This window comes from Globicephala melas, chromosome 17 (assembly GCF_963455315.2).
Source record: "Globicephala melas chromosome 17, mGloMel1.2, whole genome shotgun sequence".
Classification (NCBI taxonomy): Eukaryota; Metazoa; Chordata; class Mammalia; order Artiodactyla; family Delphinidae; genus Globicephala; species Globicephala melas.
The window spans coordinates 36,998,856-37,026,264 of record NC_083330.1 but is presented as its reverse complement, the minus strand read 5'-3'; the positions used below and the strand labels follow the sequence as shown (position 1 = coordinate 37,026,264).

General features: G+C 33.9%; 1 protein-coding gene across 7 annotated transcripts in view; it reads left to right on the top strand.

The window, feature by feature from the left end:
- Nucleotides 1–27,409, top strand: part of TRIQK (triple QxxK/R motif containing) — a 90,813-nt gene that overhangs the window by 43,483 nt on the left and 19,921 nt on the right. For 6 of the 7 annotated variants that reach the window (XM_030862871.2, XM_030862870.2, XM_060287359.1 and 3 more), the window contains one exon: nt 9,416–9,497. In XM_030862871.2, coding sequence (XP_030718731.1) covers nt 9,437–9,497 — 61 coding nt within the window. In that variant the 5' untranslated portion in view covers nt 9,416–9,436. The remainder of the gene's footprint in view (nt 1–9,415; nt 9,498–27,409) is intronic. The other variant, XM_030862873.2, reaches the window with a different exon arrangement.

Sequence of the window (27,409 nt, the reverse complement as noted above, 5' to 3'; positions counted from 1 at the left end):
AATTGTCACTGTTTGCAGATGACATGATACTATATGTAGAAAATCCTAAAGATGCTACCAGAAAACTACAAGAGCTAATCAATGAATTTAGTAAAGTTGCAGGATACAAAATTAATACACAGAAATCTCTTGCATTCCCATACACTAACAATGAAAGGTCAGAAAGAGAAATTAAGGAAACAATCCCATTCACTACTGCAACAAAAATAATAAAATATCTAGGAATAAACCTACCTAAGGAGGCAAAAGACCTGTATGCAGAAAACTATAAGATACTGATGAAAGAAATCAAAGACGACACAAACAGGTGGATCAAAGACGACACAAACAGATGTTCTTGGACTGGAAAAATCAAAATTGTGAAAATGACTGTACTACCCAAAGCAATCTATAGATTTAATGCTTCTCTTTAACTTTTATTTACTGCTTTTTGGCGTTTAGAAGTTGGCATTTCCAATCTTGTTCCCAAATTACTGGGCTCTCTATTCCCTCATAGTTTTGCTTGTGAACTGGCCAGATCTTGCCTGACTTCATCTTTATCCTGTAGCTCCTTCCTCGAAGTATTGAGGAATGCTTCCAGGCACCCTCTGGGGAACACTTAAGTCTGTAATAGTCCCCACCAACATACATGATTCAATCACAATAGAATTTCATTTCTTTTTCAGTAAAGTCCAATGATAGTTTGAACTAAAATATTGCCTGCCGTGTCAGGAAACAAAGGATGTGGCAGCCATCAAGCCATCACATTACAGCCACTGGATGGTGAGCCCTGAGGGAACTCAGGGTGGAGACAAACAGGCTGCCCACTGCCAAGCTCATCTAGCAGTCAGCCACTGTAGCCACCTGTGATAGTACACCAGAGGAAACTCAGGATGAGAAAACACAGGATACTGGCCCCAGGTAGCTGAAGGGCATATCAAAGGAATGATTTCAGTGAACCCAGACTCTTGCATCTTCCTATACATAGAAAAGAGCTAAATTCCTTAATCTGAGCTATCTGGTTTTCTTTAATTAATAGTAATCTTTTGATGTTCCAACTACCTGGTCTTTGTTGCAGAAACTCCTGTATATCCTGACTTCCCCCCTTGCCTCTTTGAGCAGTCTCTCAGAGTCATCTGAGATGCCTCCTCCCAGGCTTGAAGTCCTAAGAATGTTTACTGAATAAAACATAACTCTCAACTTCTAGGTTGTGCAGTTTTTTCGGTCGACAATAGTAAATGAGTTACAGAATACCCTCCTCCATCCCAGGAAGATCAAGATTCTGTGTTCTTACAAAAATACCCTTATGGTTTCTCTGGAGATTATTTCCATTCTAGCCAATTGGAAGGGGAAAAAGAACACAGGATTCAACACGGGAGATTTTTAGTGTTCAGGTCTGGAAGTGGCACACGTGACTTCAATTCATATTCTGTTGATAAGAATTCAATTAAATGTTTGATTTCAGGCTAGGAAAAATAGTGCCAGGAAAAGGACAATATGGATTTTGGTTAGTAGGTTGCAGTCTCTGCTACAATATCTAAATTCAGTAAAAAGAATAGGATTTGAAAGATATGTTGTGGATTAAAACAAACAGTGCATATAATGTAGTGTACAGGGGGGAAGAAATTTTCTTCTACACTTCTAGGTTCTTCTGGCTGGTCTAAGAATTAAATTGACGTGAGACAGATTAACAGGAGAAAATCAAACAGAACTTTAATAACATGTATACATGGGAGAGACCCAGGAAAACAGAGTGACTCATCAAAATGGCTGAAACCCTCACCTTAAATACCCTGATCTCCAGCTCTGTAACAGTGTGGTTTCATTGAGCATTAATAGTACTTGATAAAATGAATGTTACCAAGAATGAATAATTGGGAAATTTAATTGTATTTATTTGCACCAACAATTGTATCCTTGACAATTTATTTGAAAGAATTTTATATTTTCTTTTTCTTTACATCTTTATTGGAGTATAATTGTTTTACAATGTTGTGTTAGTTTCTGCTTTATAACAAAGTGTATTAGTTATACATATACATATGTTCCCATATCTCTTCCCTCTTGCATCTCCCTGCCTCCCACCCTCCCTATCCCACCCCTCTAGGTGGTCACAAAGCACTGAGCTGATCTCCCTGTGCTATGTGGCAGCTTCCCACTAGCTATTTTACATTTGGTAGTGTATATATGTCCATGCCACTCTCTCACTTTGTCCCAGCTTACCCTACCCCCTTTCCTTGTCCTCATGTCCATTATCTATGTCTGCATCTTTATTCCTGTCATACGCTTAGGTTCTTCAGAACTTCTTTTTTTTTTTGATTCCATATATAAGTGCTGGCATATGCTATTTGTTTTTCTCTTTCTGACTTACTTCATTCTGGATGACAGATGCTAGGTCCATCCACCTCACTACAAATAACTCAATTTCATTTCTTTTTATGGCTGAGTAATATTCCATTGTGTGTGTGTGTGTGTGTGTGTGTGTGTGTGTGTGTGTGTGTGTGTGTATATATGCCATATCTTCTTTATACATTCATCGGTTGATGGACACTTATGTTGCTTCCATGTCCTGGCTATTGTAAATAGAGCTGCAGTGAACATTGTAATATATGACTCTTTTAGAATTATGGTTTTCTCAGGGTATATGCCCAGTAGTGGGATTGCTGGGTCATATGGTAGCTCTGTCTTTAGTTTTTTAAGGAACCTCCATACTGTTCTCCATAGTGGCTCTATCAATTTACATTCCCACCAAGAGTGCAAGAGGGTTCTCCTTTCTCCACACCCTCTCCAGCATTTATTGTTGGTCGATTTTTGGATGATGGCCATTCTGACGGGTGTGAGGTGATACCTCATTGTAGTTTTGATTTGCATTTCTCCAATGATTAGTGATGTTGAGCATCCTTTCATGTGTTTGTTGGCAATCTGTATATCTTCTTTGGAGAATTGTCTGTTTAGGTCTTCTGCCCATTTTTGAATTGGGTTGTTTGTTTATTTGGTATTGAGCAGCATGAGCTGCTTGTAAATTTTGAAGATTAATCCTTTGTCAGTTGCTTCATTTGCAAAAATTTTCTCCCATTCTGAGTGTTGTCTTTTCATCTTGTTTATGGTTTTCTTTGCTATGCAAAATGTTTTAAGTTTCAGTAGGTCCCATTTGTTTATTTTTGTTTTTATTTCCATTTCTCTAGGAGGTGGGTCAAAAAGGATCTTGCTGTGATTTATGTCATAGAGTGTTCTGCCTATGTTTTCCTCTAAGGGTTTTATAGTGTCTGGCCTTACATTTAGATCTTTAATCCATTTTGAGTTTATTTTTGTGTTAGGGAATGTTCTAATTTCATTCTTTTATATGTAGCTGTTCAGTTTTCCCAGCACCACTTACTGAAGAGGCTGCCTTTCTCCACAGTATATCCTTGCCTCCTTTGTCATAGATTAGTTGACCATCAGTGTGTGGGTTTATCTCTGGGCTTCCTATCCTGTTCCATTGATCTATATTTCTGTTTTTGTGCCAGTACCATACTGTCTTGATTACTGTAGCTTTGTAGTATAGTCTGACGTCAGGGACCCTGATTCCTCCAGCTCTGTATTTCTATCTCAGGGTTGCTTTGGCTCTTCAGGGTCTTCAGTGTTTCCATACAAATTGTGAATTTTTTTGTTCTAGTTCTGTGAAAAATGCCAGTGATAGTTTGATAAGGATTGCATTGAATCTGTAGATTGCTTTGGATAGTATAGTCATTTTCACGATGTTGATTCCTCCAATCAAAAAAACATGGTATATCTCTCCATCTGTTTTTATGATCTTTAATTTCTTTCATCAGTCTCTTATAATTTCTGCATACAGGTCTTTTGTCTCCTCAGGTGGGTTTACACCTAGGTAATTTATTCTCTTTGTTGCAGTGGTAAATGGGAGTGTTTCTTTAATTTCTCATTCAGATTTTTCATCATTAGTGTATAGGAAGCAAGAGATTTTTGTGCATTAATTTTGTATCCTGCTACTTTACCAAATTCATTGATTAGCTCTAATAGTTTTCTGAGAGTGTCTTTAGGATTCTCTATGCATAGTATCATGTCATCTGCAAACAGTGACAGCTTTACTTCTTCTTTTCTGATTTGGATTCCTTTTATTTCTTTTTCTTCTCTGATTGCTGTGGCTAAAACTTCCAAAACTATGTTGAATAATAGTAGTGAGAGTGGACAACCTTGTCTTGTTCCAGATCTTAGAGGAAATGGTTTCAGTTTTTCAGCATTGAGAATGATGTTGGCTGTTGGTTTGTCATATGTGGCCTTTATTATATTGAGGTAGGTTCCCTCTATGCTTACTTTCTGGAGGGTTTTTATCATAAATGGGTGTTGAATTTTGTAGAAAGCTTTTTCTGCATCTATAGAAATGATCATATGGTTTTTCTCCTTCAATTTGTTAATATGGTTTATCACATTGATTTGTGTGTATTGAAAAATCCTTGCATTCCTGGGATAAACCCCACTTGATCATGGTGTATGAGCCTTTTAATGTGCTGTTGGATTCTGTTTGCTAGTATTTTGTTGAGGATTTTTGCATCTATGTTCTTCAGTGATACTGGCCTGTAGATTTCTTTTTTTGTGACTGCTTTGTCGGGTTTTGGTATCAGGGTGATGGTGGCCTCATAGAATGAGTTTGGGAGTGTTCCTCCCTCTGCAATATTTTGGAAGACTTTGAGAAGGATAGGTGTTACCTCTTCTCTAAATGATAGGTAGAATTCGCCTGTGAAGGCATCTCATCCTGGGCTTTTGTTTGCTGAAAGATTTTTAATCACAGTCTCAATTTCATTGCTTGTGATTGGTCTGTTTATATTTTCTATTTTTTTCCTGCTACAGTCTCAGAATGTTGTACTTTTCTAAGAATTTCTCCATTTCTTCCAGGTTGTCCATTTCATTGTGATATAGTTGCTTATAGTAATCTCTCATGATCTTTTTTATTTCTGCAGTGTCAATTGTTACGTCTCCTTTTTCATTTCTAATTCTATTCATTTGAGTCTTCTCCCTTTTTTTCTTGATTAGTCTGGCTAATGGCTTATCAATTTTGTTTATCTTCTCAAAAAAATAGCTTTTAGTTTTACTGAGCTTTGCTATGGTTTCCTTCATTTCTTCTTCTTTTATTTCTGGTATGATCTTTATTATTTCTTCCTTTCTGCTAACTTTGGAGTTATTTTTTTCTTCTTTCTCTAATTGCTTTAGGTATAAGGTTAGGTTGTTTATTTGAGATGTTTCTTGTTTCTTCAGGTAAGATTATATTGCTATAAACTTCCCTCTTAAAATTGCTTTTGCTGCATCCCATAGGATTTAGGTCATCATTTTTTCATTGTCATTTGTTTCTAGGTATTTTTTGATTTCCTGTTTGTTTTCTTCAGTGATCTCTTCGTTATTGAATGGTGTATTGTTTAGCCTCCATGTGTTTGTATTTTTTACAGATTTTTTTCCGTAATTGATATCTAGTCTCACAGTGTTGTCATCAGAAAAGATACTTGATATGATTTCAGTTTTCTTGATTTGTGAATGAAGGCTTGATTTGTGAATGAAGATATGACCTATCCTGGAGAATGTTCCATGAGCACTTGAGAAGAAATTGTATTCTGTTGTTTTTGGCTGGAATGTCCTATAAATATCAATTAAGTCCATCTTGTTTAATGTATCATTTAAAGCTTGTGTTTCCTTATTTATTTTCATTTTGGATGATCTGTCCATTGGTGAAAGAGGGGTGTTAAAGTCCCCTACTGTGAATGTGTTACTGTCGATTTCCCCTTTTTTGGCTGTTAGCATTTGCCTTATGTATTGAGGTGCTCCTATGTTGGGTGCATAAATATTTACAATTGTTATATCTTCTTGGATTGATCCCTTGATCATTATGTAGTGTCCTTCTTTTTATCTTGTAATAGCCCTTATTTTAAAGTCTATTTTGTTTGATATGAGAATTGCTACTCTAGATTCTTTTGATTTCCATTTGCATGGAATATCTTTTTCCATCCCCTCACTTTCAGTTTGTGTGTGTCCCTAGGTGTGAAGTGGGTCTCTTGTAGACAGCATATATATGCGTATTTGTTTTTGTATCCATTCAGCCAGTCTATGTCTTTTGTTTGGAGCATTTAATCCATTTACTTTTAAGGTAATTATCGATATGTATGTTCCCATTACCATTTTCTTAATTGTTTTGGGTTTGTTATTATAGGTCTTTTCCTTCTCTTATGTTTCCTGCCTAGAGAAGCTCGTTTAGCATTTGTTGTAATGCTGGTTTGGTTGTGCTGAATTCTCTTAGCTTTTGCTTGTCTGTATAGTTTTTAATTTCTCCATCAAATCTGAATGAGATCCTTGCTGGATAGAGTAATCTTGGTTGTAGGTTTTTCCCTCTCATCACTTTAAATATGTCCTGCCACACCCTTCTGCTTTGCAGAGTTTCTGCTGAAATATCAGCTGTTAACCTTATGTGGATTCCCTTGTATGCTATTTGTTGTTTTTCCTTGCTGGTTTTAATATTTTTTCTTTGTATTTAATTTTTGATAGTTTGATTAATATTTGTCTTGGCCCTTTTCTCCTTTGATTTATCCTGTATGGGACTCTCTGTGCGAAGTGCACCTTATTGACTATTTCCTTTCCCATATTAGGAAAGTTTTCAACTATAATCTTTTCAAATATTTTCTCAGTCCCTTTCTTTTTCTCTTCTTATTCTGAGATCTCTATAATTCAAATGTTGGTGCATTTAATGTTGTCCCAGAGGTCTCTGAGATTGACCTCAATTCTTTTCATTCTTTTTTCTTTATTCTGCTCTGCGGTAGTTATTTCCACTATTTTATTTTTCAGGTCACTTATCCGTTCTTCTGCCTCAGTTATTCTACTATTGATTCCTTCTAGAGAATTTTTAATTTCATTCATTGTGTAGTTCATCATTATTTGTTTGCTCTTTAGTTCTTCTAGGTACTTGTTAAACGTTTCTTGTATTTTCTCCATTCTATTTCCAAAATTTTGGATCCTCTTTACTATCATTACTCTGAATTCTTTTTCAGGTAGACTGCCTGTTTCCTCTTCATTTGTTTGCTCTGGTTGGTTTTTAACTTGCTCCTTCATCTGTTGTGTGTTTCTCTGTCTTCTCATTTTGCTTCACTTACTGTGTTTGGGGTCTCCTTTTCGCAGGTGCACATTCGTTGTTTCCATTGTTTTTAGTGTCTGCCTGCAGTGGCTAAGGTTGGTTCAGTGGGTTGTGTAGGCTTCCTGGTGGAGGGGACTGGTGCCTATGTTTGGTGGTTGAGGCTGGATCTTGTCTTTCTGGTGGGCAGTACCATGTCCAGTGGTGTGTTCAGAGGTGACTTTGACCTTATTATGATTTTACTAAACCTCTCTGCTAATGGGTATGATTTTGTTCCTGTCTTGCTGATTGTTTGGCATAGCATGTCCAGCTTGCTGTTTGTTGAGTGGAGCTGGGTCTTAGCATTGAGACGGAGATCTCGGGGAGAGCTTTTGCCATTTGATTTTATGTGGAACTGGGAGGTCTCTGGTGGACCAATGTCCTGATCTCAGCACTCCCACCTCAGAGACACAGGCCTGACACCCAGCCGGAGCACCAAGACCTTGTCAGCCACAGAGCTCTGAAGAAAAGGGAGTAAAAAAGAAAGAAAACTGAATAAAATAAAATAAATTTTAAAAATTATTAAAAGTAAAATAAAAATTAAAAGTAATAAAAAGAAAGAAAGAAAGAAGAGAGCAACCAAACCCAAAAACAAATCCACCAATGATAATAAGCACTAAACATTATACAAAAACCAAAGAAAACAATCAAAAAGATCCAGACAGGCAGAACCCTAGGATAATGTTAAAAGCCAAGCTATACAGACAAAATCACACAAAGAAGCATACACATACACACTGACCAAAAGAGAAAAAGGGGAAAAAATATATATATATATAAAGAAATAGGAAGCGAGCAACCAAATCAATAAACAAATCTACCAATGACAATAAACTCTAAATACTAAACTAAGATAAACATAAAATGCTAAACTAAGATAAACATAAAATCAGAAACAAATTAGATGCAGAAATCAAATCCCAAGTCTACAGTTGCTCCCGAAGTTTACCACCTCAATTTTGGGATGATTCGTTCTCTATTCAGGTATTCCAGAGATGCAGGGTACATCAAGTTGATTGTGGAGTTTTAATCAGCTGCTCCTGAGGCTGCTGGGAGAAATTTCCCTTTCTCTTCTTTGTTCACACAGCTCCTGGCTTCAGCTTTGGATTTGGCCCTGCCTCTCTGTGTAGGTCACCTGAGGGCATCTGTTGTTCCCTTAGACAGGACGGGCTTAAAGTAGCAGCTTATTTGGGGGCTCTGGCTCATTCAGGCCAGGGAGAGGGAGGGGTATGTAATGTGGGGCAGAGGCCAATGTGACATTGCAACAGCCTGAGGTTCACTGTGTGTTCTCCCAGGGAAGTTGTCCCTGGATCATGGGACCCTGGCAGTGGTGGGCTGCACAGGCTACCAGAAGAGGAGGGGTGGATAGTGACCTCTGCTTGCACACAGACTTCTTGGTGGCTGTAGCAGCAGCCTTAGCATCTCATGCCCGACTCTGGTGACTGTGCTGATAGCCACGGCTTGTGCCCATCTCTGGATCTCATTTAGGCTGTGCTCTGATTCCCCTCTCCTTGCTCACGCCAAAACATTGGTCTCTTGCCTCTTAGGCAGTTCCAGACTTTTTCCTGGACTCCCTCCTGGCTAGCTGTGGTGCATTAGCCCCTTTCAGGCTGTATTCATGCAGCCAACCCCAGTCCTCTCCCTGGGATCTGACCTCTGAAGCCCAAGCGTCAGCTCCCAGCCGCCACCTGCCCCTGTGGGTGAGCAGACAAGTCTCTGGGGCTGGTGAGTGCTGATCGGCAATGATCCTCTGTGTGGTAATCTCTCTGCTTTGTCCTCTGCACCCATGTTGCTGTGCTGTCCTCCATGGCTCCGAAGCTTCCCCCCTCTGCCACCTGCAGTCTCCACCCACGAAGGGCCTTCCTAGTGTGTGGAAACCTTTCCTCCTTCACAGCTCCCTCCCACTGGTGCAGGTCCCATCCCTATCCTTTTGTCTCTGTTTTTACTTTTTTCTTTTGCCTTATCTAGGTACGTGGGGAGTTTCTTGCCTTTTGGGAAGTCTGAGGTCTTCTGCCGGCATTCAGTAGGTGTCCTGTAGGAGTTGTTCCACATGTAGATGTATTTCTGATGTATTTGTCGGGAGGAAGGTGATCTCCACGTCTTACTCCTCTGCCATCTTGAAGATCTCTCGAATTTTATATTCTTTACCAATATCTAATGGGAATAAGTCAAATGCATTTTTACCTGTTGCTTTAAAAATGGATTTTGTGAAATAAATTATTTCTGAAGTTTGTAGATAGTTCTTTTGATTTTTTAGGACTTCATCATAATTATTTTCTTTCTTTGCAGCAGGCACTTTGGAGATCAAAGATGGGAAGAAAAGATGCCTCCACTATAAAACTTCCTGTTGATCAGTACAGAAAGCAAATTGGTAAGCAATGAATTCCCTTTGATACATTCTTGTGAATTCAGATGAAGAAAAAAAGCAATTATGTGTGATATTAAGAAAATAACTTTTCCCTAATACATATGATGCACAGAATATGAATAACAAAGGACTGCACAGAATTTTTAAGGAAGAAAAATCAGTGCAGCCCTGTTTACCTCTGAAGAAATACCTTTTTTGTACTTATGATTTTTCAAAGCTCTTTTAGATTTTATTAGTTTGGTAAAGCAAAAATACTTTTATTGTTATTCTTAAGGCAAGGTGCTTGTGTATAATCAGTATTTTTAATATTAACATCTGTTTAATTATTTATTTTTATCCTTATAAAACCTTTCAATTCTTTTGACTCTTAGTGGCAATAATGTGATAACCTCAAAATTCTCTATTAAAATTTTAACTTAGTAAAATAGTGAACTAGAGGAAAGTCCAGTCAACAGCAAAGGAAGATAACAGGAAGCTTCCCTGTTTTAGACTATGCTCTAGGTACAGGATTTCCTACCCAATCTTTTCAAGGATGCATGGAGTATTTACAAAAAATTATCTCCATACTACGTCACAAACCAAGTCCCCTCAATTTTAAAGAATCAATATCCTGCAACCACAACTTTGAACAAAGTGTAGTAAATTAGAAATCAATTGGAAGCCAAAAAGTTAACTTCCCCTTCCCCACCTGCTACCCTCTCTTCTTACATGTTCCTTCCTTTTGCCACCTGTTCCCATTCTTTTGGAAATTAAAATAATAATAATAATAATAAAACCTCTTCTAAATAACTGACAGATAAACAAAGAAGTTACAATACAAGTCAGAAAATAAGTAGAAGTAATTGATAATAATAGAGTATATACCTGTTTTATAAATATGATACATAAGGTACACTCCATAAGGGAAAAGATGTTTCTGCAAAACAAAGGAGATGAAAGCAAAGTGAAAAATATTTAAAATATGTAACCAATTAAAAATTTACATGTAGAAAAATAAAGCCCTACTATAAATAAAATAATCTGGAAATCCAATAGTAAAATGGGCAAAAAATATGAGCAGGCAATTCATAAAAGAGGAAATCAAAATACACAAACAAAACCAAACAACTATTACAACAAAAAATGCAATCAAAAGAATCTTATGAAAGATTTAACTCACCTAACTGATGGATAATACAAATTAAAAAACAGTATTTCTGACTATATTATTTCTTAGGAGAAGGTTTATTATATTTGATTTCTTTTGTATATATCTTCCTTCACTTATAGGATGCAGCATGAGTAAATAGTGTGGGTTGTTATATTACTTATGTGTTTAAACAGAAGGACTGACTTACCAGATTGAAGTTTGATCAGATGGGATGTGCTAAACCACATAAATAAAGAATAACCATATTGGGGATCAATCCACATCCAACTCTTAAATAAACAATTCTTAGAATTTTGACAAGTGTATATATCCATGTAACCACATATGCCAATCAAAATATAGAACATTTCCATCTTCTCAGATAGTTCTAGTCAGTCCTTACCCACACCCCCCATATGCAACCACTGTTCTGATTTCTATCATCACTGATGACAGAAAAATAAAATAAAGCATCAGCTAAGATTTTTATTGAAATTGAATTATATCTAATGATCAATTTTTGAGAATAGACACCCTAAAAATCTAAAGTATTCTGTTCTATAAACATTGCATATCTTTCCTTTGATTTAGTTCCATTCATATATGTAAGAGCCAAGAAAGAATAAGACAGAGAAAGTAATATAATTGTAAAGTCTCAGCCTTCTTCTTATACTAAATTGTTCTGAGGATTCTGTGTTATGCATTATGTTCCCGTATAGAGTTCTCTTTCCTGTTTCACTTCCTCTTGAAAATATAAGCAGGCACAAGATCTACCCTTCTCACAGGATGCTTGTGAGATCCATAAAAAGTGTTAGAGCAGTTTATAAAGTAGAGTGTTGCATGGACATGAGTTATCCTGGGTAAACTTTGCAAATACAGTAATCATGATCAAACAAAATATACTAAAATTAAAATAGCAAGGGTATACTTTTGTTTACTCTTTTTAAGGATAATGCACTGCAGTGTTTAGATTTTCATGTATATACTATAGAATAATATAGTAATATTATGTAAGTAATAATAATAATATGTAAGATTTTGTAAAGACAGAGAAAAAAACGAAATAGAAAATATATTAATTAGTTAATTAATTAGGATATTAACTAATGCGAGAATTTTCTCAAGGATTTTTTTTTCTCACTTAATGCGTCAGAGTTAGAAAGTACCAGAAGCCTCAACTCATACTAATGATGATAGATGGTCTATCACCGACACTGTCTTCCTTACATGGAGTTCTATGTAGACATTTTCCCAGATATGATCCAAAATGTGAGGAGGGAATAAAGCAACTAGAATTATTTTAAGAAGATATTTCAGTATTGATGGTAAAAAACAAAGTACAAATAGCAAATAAACTGAGTATCACAGTGTTTTTCTTTTAGTATTCAAGCTGTTAGTAAGCTAATTTAGATTGCAAATAAAGTTTCCCAATGAATAGAGGCGTTGTATGTGTTCAGTGTTCACTTGTTACTAAATCTCATTTATTTATGTAATTTTTGTATGGTCAGTCAGTGACTGTACATGGCAAAACTAGTGCCATTTTTGAATGATGATTTCAGTATCATTGTTTAATATTTGTCTTCCACTAAAAGTTTTACCTTTTAAATTATGTAGTAAATGACAGTGATTAATGGCTTTCACAAAAAGCCTTTCTTACAATAGTCTTTGCTCAGGTAAGAATCAAATGAGCTGACACTGTGACTGGAAACGCCTCGTAGATAGAGAATTTTCACATTAAATGGACACTACGTTAATTACTGTATCATGATCTTGAAATGTGTAGAGAACTGAGATGGAATACCCTTCTCACTTTTAAGGCAGTATACTAAGAAAAACTGAATATTCTGAAATATTGCTGACTGCAAAGGGAAATAAATTGGTTTGGGCCTTAAATTTCTTCAGAAATAATGTTTTAAAAATAGATAGTGTGAGACTGGCTAATATTACATGTATTATTCTAGAGATAAATTATTTCAAAATTGAAAAAGAATAGAATTTTTAAAACTTCTAACATAATTAAGATATTTTATAAATATATATTATTAAATATATGAGGCCAAATAATACATGTGCTAGGTAAATCATATAAAAATTATAACTAATTTACTTATAAATTCCTATTTTCTTATATAACAGAGGTATTATAGGCATCTTGTGCCACGCACATCTTATTTCATCCTCATAGTAGTCCTATAGGAGCTTCATTTTTTACAGATCAGGAAAATACAGCACAGATGGGTTAAAGAAATTTCTCAAGGTGCTACATTTGGTAAGAGGTAGAGCCAGGACTCCATTCCAAGAAACCGACCACAGAATCCCTTCACTATACTGCTTCCTTGGGGCCAAAGACAATATTAGGTACTGGCAGATGCAAAAATAATTAAGTCATAAGATCTGAGTTCATGGAATTGGCAGTATAATAGCACTATGGCTATTATGACTGACTGAGGAAACTCTGCTCATAATTTAGAGATACAATGTCCAAAATAAATTCTGGTATTTCTTAATTCTCTCTATATTTTTAAAAATCCTAATGTTATTACTGTAGTTTATTCACTAAAAATTTGTATATAATGGTATACGTATTTACTGTTTCCTCTATTCCTAATTCTGTTTTATGTCCCAGACCTTCTATCTAAAATCATTTTCTTTTGTGCCTGGTAGACATCATTTTTTAGAATTTCCTAGAATATATGCCTGCTTGTGGCAATTTCTCAGTTTCTTTTTTTAAAAAGTGATATTGATATACCATTATTTCTGAAATATGTTATCTCTGGCTATAGAATTTGAATTTGGAAGGTTTTGTTTTTATTTCATTGTGTGTTCTTTCAATATATGAAAATATCACTCCTTTGCATTTTGTCTATTATTTTTACTCCTAGGAACTCAATCTAAATGTTACTTCTTTAAAAATAATCAATCTTTTTTTTTTAACCTCCTTTTAAGATTTTATGTGTCTTTGGATTTCTGCAGTTTCACTAAGATAAGTCTAAGTATAGGTTTGACTTCATTTATCCTATTTGGGGTTTACTGGGCTTCCTGTTGTTGTAGATTCATTTTTTAAAATATGTTCTTGAAAATTCTTATCCATTGTTTCCTGAAAATATTACCCCAGTTTCATTCTTTTTCTCTCATTTCTGGCAAATACCAGATATTCTATTGCTGTACAATAGAAAGGTGCATTTTCAGCTTTACTAAATGCTGGTAAATTACTGTCTAAAGTGGATGCACTCACTATTTTACAGTCAGAGAAATGATGTAAAATGTCAATTTCTCCATATTCTTTGTTACTTCTTAGACTTAAAATTTTTGCCAATCTCATACACATGAAATTGTATTCATTCTTATTTTAGTTTTCATTTTATTACTTACTAAGATTAATCATCTAATATATTTGTTGATCTTTTGATTTCTCTCTTTGACAATTCTATTACTGCCATTTTTCTTTTTCTTTTTTTGTGTGTGAGTAGACTAAACTACTATTCTTTTCTTTCATTCTTTTTTTTTTTTTCATCTGTTAATAGATCTATATTTTCTTGAACCAATTTGTTTAACATCCTGGGATGAAGCTGAATGAAATCTACTGAGTTGTTTTTCTCTCATTGCATTGTTTCATTTCTTTATTTATACTGATAATAATTCTCTGTTACTTTATTCCATTATCCAATTTGCTTCTTGCTTTGGAAATACCTTACTTGTTTAGTTACTATAGCTTTTATACTTTTATACTTTATTTTTATAGTCTTTAAAATGGTAGGACAAATCCTCACCCTTATTTGTTGTTTTTAAAACTTGTCTCAACTACTCTTGGTCCTCTATCTGCTCATGTGAATTTTAAAATTAACTTTAAATAGTCATGAAAAAGGCCACTGGTAGTCAAATTTGAATTCCATGGGATTTGTAGATTACTTCGTGGAGAATTTATGTCTTTATATGTGAAAATTCATATCAATTTTATCTTTTGAAATTATCATATGGCTGGTAAATTCAATAAATTTTTATTATTTTCTTTATAAAGTTATTGAGTATTTTTGAGCTAAACAGAAGTGATACATAATTTATTTGCTATTATTGCATATTTTTTTTGCTAATATAGAATTATATTTTGTAATTGGTTCTTGCTGCTATATAAACATGGTAATGAATTTTAATTATTAATCTTGTACTAAGCAACCTGACTGCATTTTATTAGAGTAATAATAATTTGTAATTTCTCTTGACTTTCTAATAGGCATAATTAAATTTTTTTAACCTTTTTATTTTATCTTTCATATCTTGTTATGTTGTGTTTTTCAAGTATCGGATATAAATTACTGACTTTTAAGAAAACACTTCAATCATTTTGCCATTATGTATAATACAGCTCTAGGATTTTGGTACATACTTGTTGGACTAAGGAAATTCCCCTTTGTTCTTAGTTTGCTAAGAGTTTGTTTTTCTTTTTTAAAATAATAAAGTATCTTGAATTTTATTGAAGTTTTTCTGTATCTGTTGGAAGGATATTTTTGTTATTTTGGCAAATTGTATTTATAGATTTTCAAATGTTAAACTATCCTTGCATTACTGATATATACTGATATATATCCTACTTTGTCTTGATATTTTTTAATACACAGCTGAATTTAGTTTACTAATAATTTAAGATTTTTTTAACATCCTTCTTCATGCATGAAATTGGCACCAACTTTCCATTCTCTTACCACCTTTGTTCAGTTTTAGTTTCAGAGTCATATAAGATTTCTATAATGAATTGGAGAAATATCTTTTTTATATGCTCCAGGATAGGTTATATAAATTTGAAAATATGACTTTCTGGAATGTTTATAAAACTCCCTAGCAAAACCCCTGTCTGAAGCTTTTTAGGTGAGTAGACTTTTAACTACCTTTTTTTTCCATCAGTTAATAGATCTATATTTTCAGCCAATTTGGGTAACATATTCAGTGATAAAGTTGAATGGAAAATACAGAATATATTCATAAACAGTTATGCATAAAATTCTTTTAATATTTTAAAATTATAACTGTAATTTCTATTTTTAATTGATGTTATTTAATTTTACTCTATCTCTTTTTTCATCACTCGAGATTTGTTTAAATTTTTTAGACATCTTAAAGAATTAGCTTTTGTTACTAGATTTTATTATTTCCTTTTCCATAATTCTAGTGTTGTCTCTGATTTCCTTCATTGTAATTCTTTAACTTGTCTCTTTCTTTTATAATTATTTGAGTTGAATTCTTTGCTATTTGCTTTACAAACATTTTTTTTTACTAATGTATTCATTTAATGGATCAGTTTTCTTCACTACATTATTGGCTCTATTATATTATTTTAGAGCTTTCTTGAGTTATATACAGTTATCCCTCAGTATCTGCCAGGGATTGGTTCCAGGACCCTCTGAAGGTACCAAAATCCATGGATGTTCAAGTCCCATAGTTGACCTTTGTATTAATGGCTCTGCATCTATGGATTCAGCCAACCTTGAATTGTGTGGTACTGTCTGTATTTACGGGAAAAAAAATCTTTCTAAAAGTGGACCTGCATGGTTCAAACCCATGTTGTTCAAGGGTCAACTATGTGTATATATATATATATATATATATATATATATATATATATATATATATACATACACATATATATATATTTCAAATTGATTTTTAACCTATTGTTTTCTGTTCAGAAAATGTTTTTAGAATAATGTTACTTTTTGATATTAAGCTCTTCTCTATTGCTTACTATATATATGGTCAATTTTGTTAACATTCTCTCTGTGCTTACAAGGGATAGGTATCCTCTAATATTGGGATGCAGTACTGCTTATATTAACTGTGGTGTTCAAATCTATTTTGTACTTAATATGAATGTATGAGCTGTCATTCTGTGAGAAAGAATAATTGAAATATTCTCACTAATTCCATGAAGCTGTCAATTTTTGTAATTCTGTCATTTTTTACTGTGTATATTTTGAGGTTATGTTTTTGTTGCATAGCATTTCTAAATTGGTATATATTTCTGATAATTATTCCCCCTTTTCTATTAAATCCTGGCCTTTATAAAGTGCTATTATTTTTCTTCAGAAAATCTTTTTTTGTCTTAAATTAATGTTGGTAATGACCTTTCTTTTGTTTAGTATTCTGATTGACATTTTTGTTCCTACCCTTTTACTTTCATCTAGACTTTAATGTTATATTTTATGATTTTGATACAGCCTAAGAATCTTTGTTTTGGGGCAAGCAAATTTAATCGTATATTATTTACTGTGAAAAAAATCTAAATATATTTCCACAATTTTATTTTGTATTTTTTATCTGTGGCAGTTTTTCCTTGCTAATCTCTACCCTAACCTTCTTTCCAAAAAAAAATTGGATTGTCTTTTTTTCTTTTTTCCTTCAAATTTTAGTTTTACTTTTCATTTCTTTCTCTATTTTCTTTTTTGTTTTTTTGTTTGTTTTATTTTTTCTTCCATCAAATGTTATCTGGTATATTTGACCTAGTGAAAACTGAAGTGTATCAATACTTTTATTTATCCTAAACAATATAAAGATTTTTAACTCTTCATATCTGATTACTTTTTCCTGTTGTTCTTGTTGTTGTGTGTATTACTTTCTCTCTTGTTTTCAACAGGATAATAATTATTATTTTTAACTTTTTAATCACCAATAATTACTTAGATCTAACTTTATGTTTGCTCTCTTTACTAACCACTACCTCTTATATTTTACATCTTCCTCCTGGTGAAGTTTCCTTGTTCCTTTTGCCTGAATGCAAATATCTATTAGGGAAAAATTCCTCTGTCTCTGCTTAAAAGACAATATTGTTGTTACATTGTACTCACACTTGAATTATTGTTTCAGGTGTTTCTGATGAGAACTCATCCATTAGTCTAATTGTCATTTCTTTTTGGTGTATTTTTTTTCCTGTCATTAAGAATTTTTTAACATATTATTCAACTTTAATTTAATGCAAATATTTATTTTTATTGGTAAAAAGAAAAAAAGGGGGTGGGCTTCAGAATTGCTGTGATTCTTCATCCTGTGGATTCTCGTCTTTCTTTAGTTTCAGAAGGACTTCAATCTCTGATTTTTTTTGATAATGACTATCCTCTCTAATCTCTCCTTCTGGAATTCCTATTATATATAAGTTCAGTCTTCACATTATAGCATCCATATCTCTTAAAATCACTTTTATATTTCATATCTCTGTCCTACTCTGGGTTACTTCTCAGATCTACCTTCCCTTTGACTAGCATTCACAAATTCTTTTTCCCTCTCTCATTTATTTATTACTATGTTTATCTTGCACCCATAGATGTATCATTTCAGTGACCTTTTTTTTGTCCTGGGTAAAAAGTCTATTTAATCATTTAAAAACTCATTCTGTTTTTATTCTGTTCCTTAATTTTTTCCTCTTTAATTATTTTAAGTAGCAATTTTATATATTCTTTCAGATTTTTTAAATTATTCCTTCTTCTTATGGTACCAACTTCCCCATTTGTTGTATTGGCTTATTTATTCTAGGTCATGCTGTTTTCTTCTTTTTCTTTCTTTTTTTTTGATCTCTCTGTGCTTTATGGTTCTGAGTTTGTGTGTATGTATTCAGCTTCAACAGAGGTTTGTTTTTGTTTCTGTTTTCTCCCTCTGTGAGAGTCCCAGCAGTCTGAATTATGAAATATTCTTATGGAACAGTGTTCTATTTATTTATTGACAATGGGGATTTTATAGATTTTGGACTATTATTTTGGACTTATTTCTTGGCCTAGGATTCCCACAATTTGGACCTCATACCTTGTTCTGGGTCTAACGGTATTAAGATTTGTATTTCCCACAGGAGACACATCTCTCTTCCACACCCAGAGCTTAGAGGAAGCAGAAAGATCCCTTGCTATTTCTCCTAACAAGCACAGAATTATTTTTTGTATGTTTTGGTCAGTGCTTTGAGAACCTCAACTTTATCCATATATCTCACAGTGGCACTATACAGACCTGGGCCTTTAAAATCTAATAGCCAAGCCTCTTGACATCTAATACAGGCACTAATATGACCACCCCGACTTCTGCAACCAGGGCCACTAGGACATCAGCTGGAACTAGCTGTCTTGTTTTGAGTTTTTTCCTTGTTTCTGGCATTTGAACATTTTCTCTATTTCCTTTATTTTATTATAAATATATGTATGTATGTGTGTGTGTAAATATGTGTACATCTAATATTAAGAGCTTTATAGAATGTTTGTCTGTTTGTTTGTTTTTTCCTACTGTTTCTATGTACTTATATCAGAGAAGGGTCCATCTCAGCCCACTCTACCATGTTTTCAGAACTGGAAGTCCTTTTAACATTTAACTTTGCTGATTGCACATACCACTTCCTTTCTACCTTGTTTAAGTATTTATATTTTTATTTGTACCTACTAGGACTTAAACATTTTTGCAGGCAGAAGCTCTATCTAATTTTTGCATCCTTAATGATCATCCCTCATGATAGAAGGTACTTAATAATTATTTGTTAAAATAATCAATAAAACAATCTCCCTAATTCTTAGGTAATTAAAATTCTATATGCCCTTTGTTTAACCTACTGTTTATATTATTTATTGTTTTGTAATCTCTCTTGAAATAATAAGCAGTATCTTTAACTAACTTGAAAACTTATTGATATATGCTGTTATGTAATTTTTCTGGAGTTTGTTTCTTATCTTCTGTGTGATACTTTTTGTTGTTTTCCTTTAATTTTATCTCTGTATCCCCAAGGCCACTTTACACATAGCAGCTACTTAAAAAAATGTTTGTTGATTTTTTTGGGGGTGGGGGAAGTGGTGGTTAAATACAAACTAAAGATTGAGATACTTTATAATACCTTTTACTTAACTACATTTCCCTCTGTTGGGGAGGAAGAAACTTTCCTGTATCTTTCTAGGTTCTTCTGGCTGGTCTAAGAATTAAATTGATATGAGACAAATTAATAGGAGAAAAATCAAACAAAAGTTTAAATAACATGTATACATAAGAGAGACCCAGGAAAAACTGATTAACTCACCAAAATGGCTGAAACCCTCACCTTAAATACCATCTTCAGCTAAAAATAAAGGAGGACTTGGGGGTAGTAGTTTGGAATTTTAAAGGAAAAGAAGGTAATTCACATGCAGATGGAAGCAAACTTTTGGTAAGCAAATGTTTGCTGGGCCCTGCAGAGATAATTAAACACAGAATTCACTGTGATCTGTAGGCACTGATGAGTTTCACCCACCACACCCAGCCCCTATTCTTGCAGATATCTCTGGTGATAGCTCTATTTTTAGAACAAGCTACCTAAATTTTTTAAACAGGAGAAGGTCAAAGTTTCTTCCTGAGTCTTTTTGGGCCTTGATTGTTTTAAGCTCAAAATAATCTGCATGCCAAAGAGACATTTTGGGGTGGCAAATTTTGCTCTCCATATATTAAATTGTTGCTTGGTTAACATTTTTAATGTATTTTTCTGGGAAGTTATATCTCATAAGCAACTTGTTGCATTATCTTTGTAGAAACCCAAAGTAAAGTACTTGTTTCTTAGTACTTAATGACTTAACGTGCTGTTAAATGGTGATGTGTCCTTTACAATGTATGATTAACGTTAAGTTGTTCTGTGCAAGCACTGAAAAATTATCATTGTTTGAGTTGCCTCTATGACATGATTTTAAAAGTTTGTGTGAGATTTTTGTTTCTGAGGATTAATTTACCAGCTTCCTCTCTATAGCCCAGATATCCCTCAATAATTTTAAGAAAAATACTATTTTCAAATTTACTTTTATAGATACCTCCTTTTTCTAGGTAAATATATGGCATCATTTTGTATGACTAAGTAAGTATAAAAGTGTACAATGCTGATGAGAGTCCATTAGATCTGTATTTTTTATTGTGTTCCTGGTTTTGTAATAATTTTCTTTTTATCAACTTGATGGATTAAAATTTTAATTATATTTTGCCTGTGACCACGCAATTTGTGATTTTATTCATCTTGCAGCTATCAAAATGCAGACTTTTTGTTTACTGGCATAGCTACTGGAGCTTGCTATAGAGTTCCATAAGAAAGACTATTGAACCTTGCTTTTGCAAAGCGTTTTCTATAGTTATTTGTAGTTTGTAATATAGTAACTAAAAATTGTGTTCATATAGTAGTTGGAAAATTACTTTATATGCCAAATAGTATTGTTCTTTTACGTGTAATTATGGTAATATGAGAAAAGTAAGATTTCAAATAGCATTTTGCTTTTTAAGGAATGGAGGAGGGATTTGAAGCAGTTGAGAAATTATTCTAAAGACGTTGTAGGAAATATAAAAGTCTTTATTGCTGATTAGCAAATTTTATTATTTGTCAGTATTTTTGACATGTTGTAAATAACTCATCTTCCAATAATTCAGTTGAGTAATTAAATTTAGATTGCAAATTTTTCTTTTCAAATATTTTGACTCTTATCTCTTCACTTTTCTATTGTATCTTAATTGGTGTGGTCTATATAAATGGACAATAAATTATATATCTTTGTTATAGAGATCAGACAGTGAATAGAACTTGGTATTCATCCTAGACAGAATTATGATTGAATGTGTTTGCAAGATTAAAGCACTGAATTTACTTTTTTCTAATTAAAGGCAATTAAAGATTTCCAGACACAAATAAAAGACAATGAATTGAGGAATAAGTGTAGGAGCAAGTCCATTTGCAGGTGAAAAGATGTGCCTTTGAAGCAGAACCAGCTGTATTTTCATTGAAAGAATAACAGTTGAGGAAGCTTTTCTGCATGTGCTTGCTTGATAGCATAATGTACTCATAAGCAGCTTATGCAGTATTCAGAAAATAACAGTGCATTAATTTTTAAAGCAGCAAAAGCAGAGGAAGAGCAGTACTGCCACATGATGATAATGAGTGTGGCTACTGTAAAGTCTACTGTTCTAAGAAAGAAAAAAAAAAGTGAGCTTCTGAAAAATGAACATTTATAAAACAATAACCAGATATTCACATGATAATGAGCTTAGGCCACAATATCAACAAAAGGCAAAGATGCAGTCTTGTTTCTGGGCAAAGCTAAGGAATTAAAAAGCCAAAAGCCAAAAGCAGTTAAGTAATCTATTATTTTATTAAACTAAGGAAACTGTCAGTAAAACTGTGGCACAGTTAACACAGACTATTACTTTAAATATAAAATAATTCTTGGCATAAATGTAGGTTTTTATGTCGAATTAAATAGAGCATATAAATTACTCTATTCTTTCCTAAATTAATGTAATATGAGGAATGGAAAATGATAATATTGAGGTAACAAAATATGATCTTTATTAAACATATGTTCTTATATCTACCCATGATTCTTTATAGAAACAGTGCCAATGCTAAAGTTAAATATATTTTAATTATACTGAATAAGAAAGGAATTTTTAACATATATAACATGTACTGATTAGAAATTATAAATGAAAATGGCGTTTTAAAGTATTCTGTTTAAAAAAGCAGACACTACACAGATTGTTTGCAAAGTATATATAAATAAAAATTATGAGAATGTAGGTATTATCTTTGCTATCAAAAAATTCAGGCATAATTCAAAAATTCTTTTGCATCAATGTTTTCTTTTTAGTTATTACTTTGCTCTTAGTTGATATTTATAATCCCTGTTTAAGACTTGAAACAGGAAATTCTGGTGATTATGTACAATGAGTTGTCAAGTATATGTTTTCAATTTATATTTAACAGGAGAAATCAGAGACAGACTAGTTTGTTTTGTTAAAGTTGCTTGAATTGGGAACTAAACACATATTATTAGGTGAATCTTAGTTCTCTGTCATTAGAAGTAACTTGAGAGATAATCTTCTGGGGCATAAGGATGATTAAAATGATCCCAAAGAAAAGTATACATTCCACTTTGCTCTTAGTTTTATAAAGTGTGAGCCAGGGCTGGAAATAGCTGTGAATCCAGAGTGAAACAAGAAATAAACTCTTATTCTTCTCTTATCTCCTGGAATCAAGAAGTAATCAATTAACCTCTCTCTCTCATTTTCATGTTATTTCAAGTTGGCTTTCTGTCCTTTATCATGAAAACAATTCTGAAGAGTATCTAAGAAGATCCTCAACAACTACACAGATATTTTCCAACCAAGCCAGGGACTGTTACTCTCCAAGTCTAGGATCTTAATTAATATTTAGTCTTTTTATTCTTTCTTCTTTTTTCTATTGTGATCCAGCCTAAAAGATGAGAAAGAAATATTTAAATTTTTATAATGTTCTTTAAAGGAGAAATTGGTTGTGTAGAGAGGATGGGCAGTACACTCTAGGACAAAACGAAGAACTATAGGTTCAGGTTATCATGGTCAGTATTCTAGCTGGTCATAGTAGTTATAATTTATGACCTTCATTCTCCAATATTCATTCCAGATCTTATCTCTAGCAAGAATCTTAGTTTGATGAACCCTTTGCTATTAGTGGGTAACACAAATCTTCGTTCCTGAAGTTTCTAAGTGATTCTTCTTGTTATAAAGTCACACAGTTGACCAATTTTTTAAATAGATATATGTGTTTATTTATTTATTTTTAACATTTTTATTCGAGTCTAATTACTTTGCAATGGAGTGTTAGTTTCTACTTTACAACAAAGTGAATCATTTGTACATATACATATATCCCCATATCTCTTCCCTCTTGCATCTCCCTCCCTCCCAAACTCCCTGTTCCACCCTTCTAGCTGGTCACAAAGCAACGAGCTGATCTCCCTGTGCTATGTGGCTGCTTCCCACTACCTATCTATCTTACATCTGGTAGTGTATATATGTCCATATATACACTACCACTCTCTCACTTTGTCCCAGCTTACCCTTCCCCATCCCCGTGCCCTCAAGTCTAGTAGGTCTACATCTATATACCCGTCTTGCCCCTAGGTTCTTCATGACCTTTTTTTTTTTTTTTAGATTCCATATATGTGTGTTAGCATACAGTTTTCCTCTTTCTGACTTACTTCACTCTGTATGACAGGCTCAAGGTCCATCCACCTCACTACAAATAACTCAATTTCATTTATTTTTATGGCTAGTAATATACCATTGTATATATGTGCCACATCTTTTTTATCCATTCATCTGTTGATGGACACTTAGGTTGCTTCCATGTCCTGGTTATTGTAAATAGAGATGCAATGAACACTGTGATACATGACTCTTTTTGAATTATGGTTTTCTCAAGGTATATGCCCAGTAGTGGGATTGCTGGGTCCTATGGTAGTTCTATTTTTAGTATTTTATGGAACCTCCATACTGTTCTCAATAGTAACTGTATCAATTTACATTCCCACCAACAGTGTATGAGGGTTCCCTTTTCTCCCCAACCTCTCCAACATTTATTGTTTGTAGATTTTTTGATGATGGCCATTCTGACTGGTGTGAGATGATATCACATTGTAGTTTTGATTTGCATTTCTCTAATGATTAATGATGTTGAACATTCTTTCATGTGTTTGTTGGCAATCTGTATATCTTCTTTGGAGAAATGTCTATTTAGGTCTTCTGCCCATTTTTGGATTGGGTTGTTTGTTTTTTTGATATTGAGCTGCATGAGTTGCTTGTATACTTTGGAGATAAATCCTTTGTCAGTTGCTTCATTTGCAAATATTTTCTCACATTCTGAGGGTTGTCTTTTCGGCTTATGGTTTCCATTTCTGTGCAAAAGCTTTTAAGTTTCATTCGGTCCCATTTGTTTGTTTTTATTTTCATTTCTCTAGGAGGTGGAACTCTCTCATAGAGTGTTCTGCCTAGGTTTTCCTCTAAGAGTTTGATAGTGTCTGGCCTTACATTTAGGTCTTTAATCCATTTTGAGATTATTTTTGTGTGTGGTGTTAGATAGTGTTCTAATTTCATTCATTTACATGTAGCTGTCCGGTTTTCCCAGAACCACTTATTGAAGAGACTGCTTTTCTCCATTGCATATTCTTGCCTCCTTTATCAAAGATAAGGTGAACATATGCATATGCGTTTATCTCTGGGCTTTCTATCCTGCTCCATTGATCTATATTTCTGTTTTGGTGCCAGTACCACACTGTCTTGATTACTGTAGCTTTGTAATATAGTCTGAAGTCTGGGAGGCTAATTCCTCCAGCTCTGTTTTTCTTTCTCAAGATTGCTTTGGCTATTCAGGGTCTTTTGTGTTTCCATACAAATTGTGAATTTTTTTTTTCTAGTTCTGTGAAAAATGCCAGTGGTAGTTTGATAGGGATTGCATTGAATCTATAGACTGCTTTGGGTAGTATAGTAATTTTCACAGTGTTGATTCTTCCAGTCTAAGGACATGGTATATCTCTCCATCTATATGTATCAACTTTAATTTCTTTCATCAGTGTCTTATAGTTTTCTGCATACAGGTCTTTTGTCTCCTTAGGTTGGTTAATTCCTAGGTATTTTATTCTTTGTGTTGCAATGGTAAATGAGAGTGTTTCCTTAATTTCACTTTCAGATTTTTCATCATTAGTGTAGAGGAATGCAAGAGATTTCTCTGAATTAATTTTGTATCCTGCTACTTTACCAAATTCATTGATGAGCTCTAGTAGTTTTCTGGTAGCATCTTTAGGATTCTCTATTTAGGGTATCATGTCATCTGCAAACTGTGACAGCTTTACTTCTTTTCCGATTTGGATTCCTTTTATTTCTTTTTCTTCTCTGATTGCTGTGGCTAAGACTTCCAAAACTATGTTAAATAATAGTGGTGAGAGTGGGCAACCTTGTCTTGTTCCTGATCTTAGTGGAAATAGTTTGTTTTTCACCATTGAGGACAATGTTGGCTGTGGGTTTGTCATATATGGCCTTTATTATGTTGAGGTAAGTTCCCTCTATGCCTACTTTCTGGAGGGTTTTTATCATAAATGGGAGTTGAATTTTGTTGAAAACTTACTCTGCATCTATTGAGATGATCATATGTTTTTTCTCCTTCAATTTGTTAATATGGTATATCACATTCATTGATTTGCATATATTGAAGAATTGTTGCATCCCGGGATAAACCCCTCTTGATTATGGTGTATGATCCTTTTAATGTGCTGTTGGAATCTGTTTGGTAGTATTCTGTTGAGGATTTTTGCATTTATGTTCATCAGTGATATTGGCCTATAGTTTTCTTTCTTTGTGACATCTTTTTCTGGTTTTGGTATCAGAGTGACAGTGGCCATGTAGTATGATTTTGGGAGTGTTCCTCCCTCTGCTATATTTTGGAAGAGTTTGAGAAGGATAGGTGTTAGCTCTTCTCTAAATGTTTGATAGAATTCACCTGTGAAGCCATCTGGTCCTGGGCTTTTGTTTGTTGGAAGATTTTTAGTCACATTTTCAATTTCAGTGCTTGTGATTGGTCTGTTGATATTTTCTATTTCTTCCTAGTTCCGTCTCAGAAGCTTGTGCTTTTCTAAGAATTTGTCCATTTCTTCCAGGTTGCCCATTTTATTGGCCTATACTTGCTTGTAGTAATCTCTCATGATCCTTTGTATTTCTGCAGTGACAGTTGTTACTTCCCCTTTTTCATTTCTAATAATATTGATTTGAGTCTTCTTCCTCTTTTGGATTGATCCCTTGATCGTTATGTAGTGTCCTTCTTTATCTCTTGTAATAGTCTTTATTTTTATTTTATTTTATTTATTATTTTTTTTTTTTTGCGGTACGCGGGCCTCTCACTGCTATGACCGCTCCCATTGCAGAGGACAGGCTCTGGACGTGCAGGCTCAGCATCCATGGCTCACGGGCCCAGCGACTCCGCAGCATGTGGGATCTTCCCGGACCGGGGCACGAACCCGTGTCCCCTGCATCAGCAGGTGGACGCTGAACCACTGCACCACCAGGGAAGCCCAATTTTAAAGTCTATTTTGTCTCATATGGGAATTGCTACTCCAGCTTTCTTTTAATTTCCATTTGCACTGAGTATCTTTTTGCATCCCCTCACTTTCAGTCCGTATGTGTCCCTAGGTCTGAAGTGGGTCTCTTGTAGACAACATATATATGGGTCTTGTTTTTGTATACATTCAGCCAGTCTATGTCTTTTGGTTGGAGCATTTAATCCATTTACATTTAAGGTAATTATTGATCTGTATGTTGTTTCGGGTTTGTTATTGTAGGTCTTTTCCTTCTCTTGTGTTTCCTGCCTATTGAAGTTCATTTAGCATTTGTTGTAATGCTGGTTTGGTTGTGCTGAATTCTCTTAGCTTTTGCTTGTCTGTATAGTTTTTAATTTCTCCATCAAATCTGAATGAGATCCTTGCTGGATAGAGTAATCTTGGTTGTAGGTTTTTCCCTCTCATCACTTTAAATATGTCCTGCCACCCACTTCTGGCTTGCAGAGTTTCTGCTGAAAGATCAGCTGTTAAACTTATGGGGATTCTTTTGTATGTTATTTGTTGCTTTTCCCTTGCTGCTTTTAATATTTTTTCTTTGTATTTAATTTTTGATAGTTTGATTAATATGTGTCTTGTCATGTTTCTCCTTGGATTTAACCTGTATTGGACTCTCTGTGCTTCCTGGACTTGATTAACTATTTCCTGACCCACATTAGGAAAGTTTTCAACTATAATCTCTTCAAATATTTCTCAGTCCCTTTCTTTTTCTCTTCTCCTTCTGGGACCCCTAATTCGAATGTTGGTGCATTTAATATTGTCCCAGAGTTCTCTGAGACTATCCTCAATTCTTTTCCTTCTTTTTTCTTTATTCTGCTCTGCGTAGTTATTTCCACTATTTTATCTTTCAGGTCACTTATCCATTCTTCTGCCTCAGTTATTCTGCTATTTATCCCTTCCAGAGA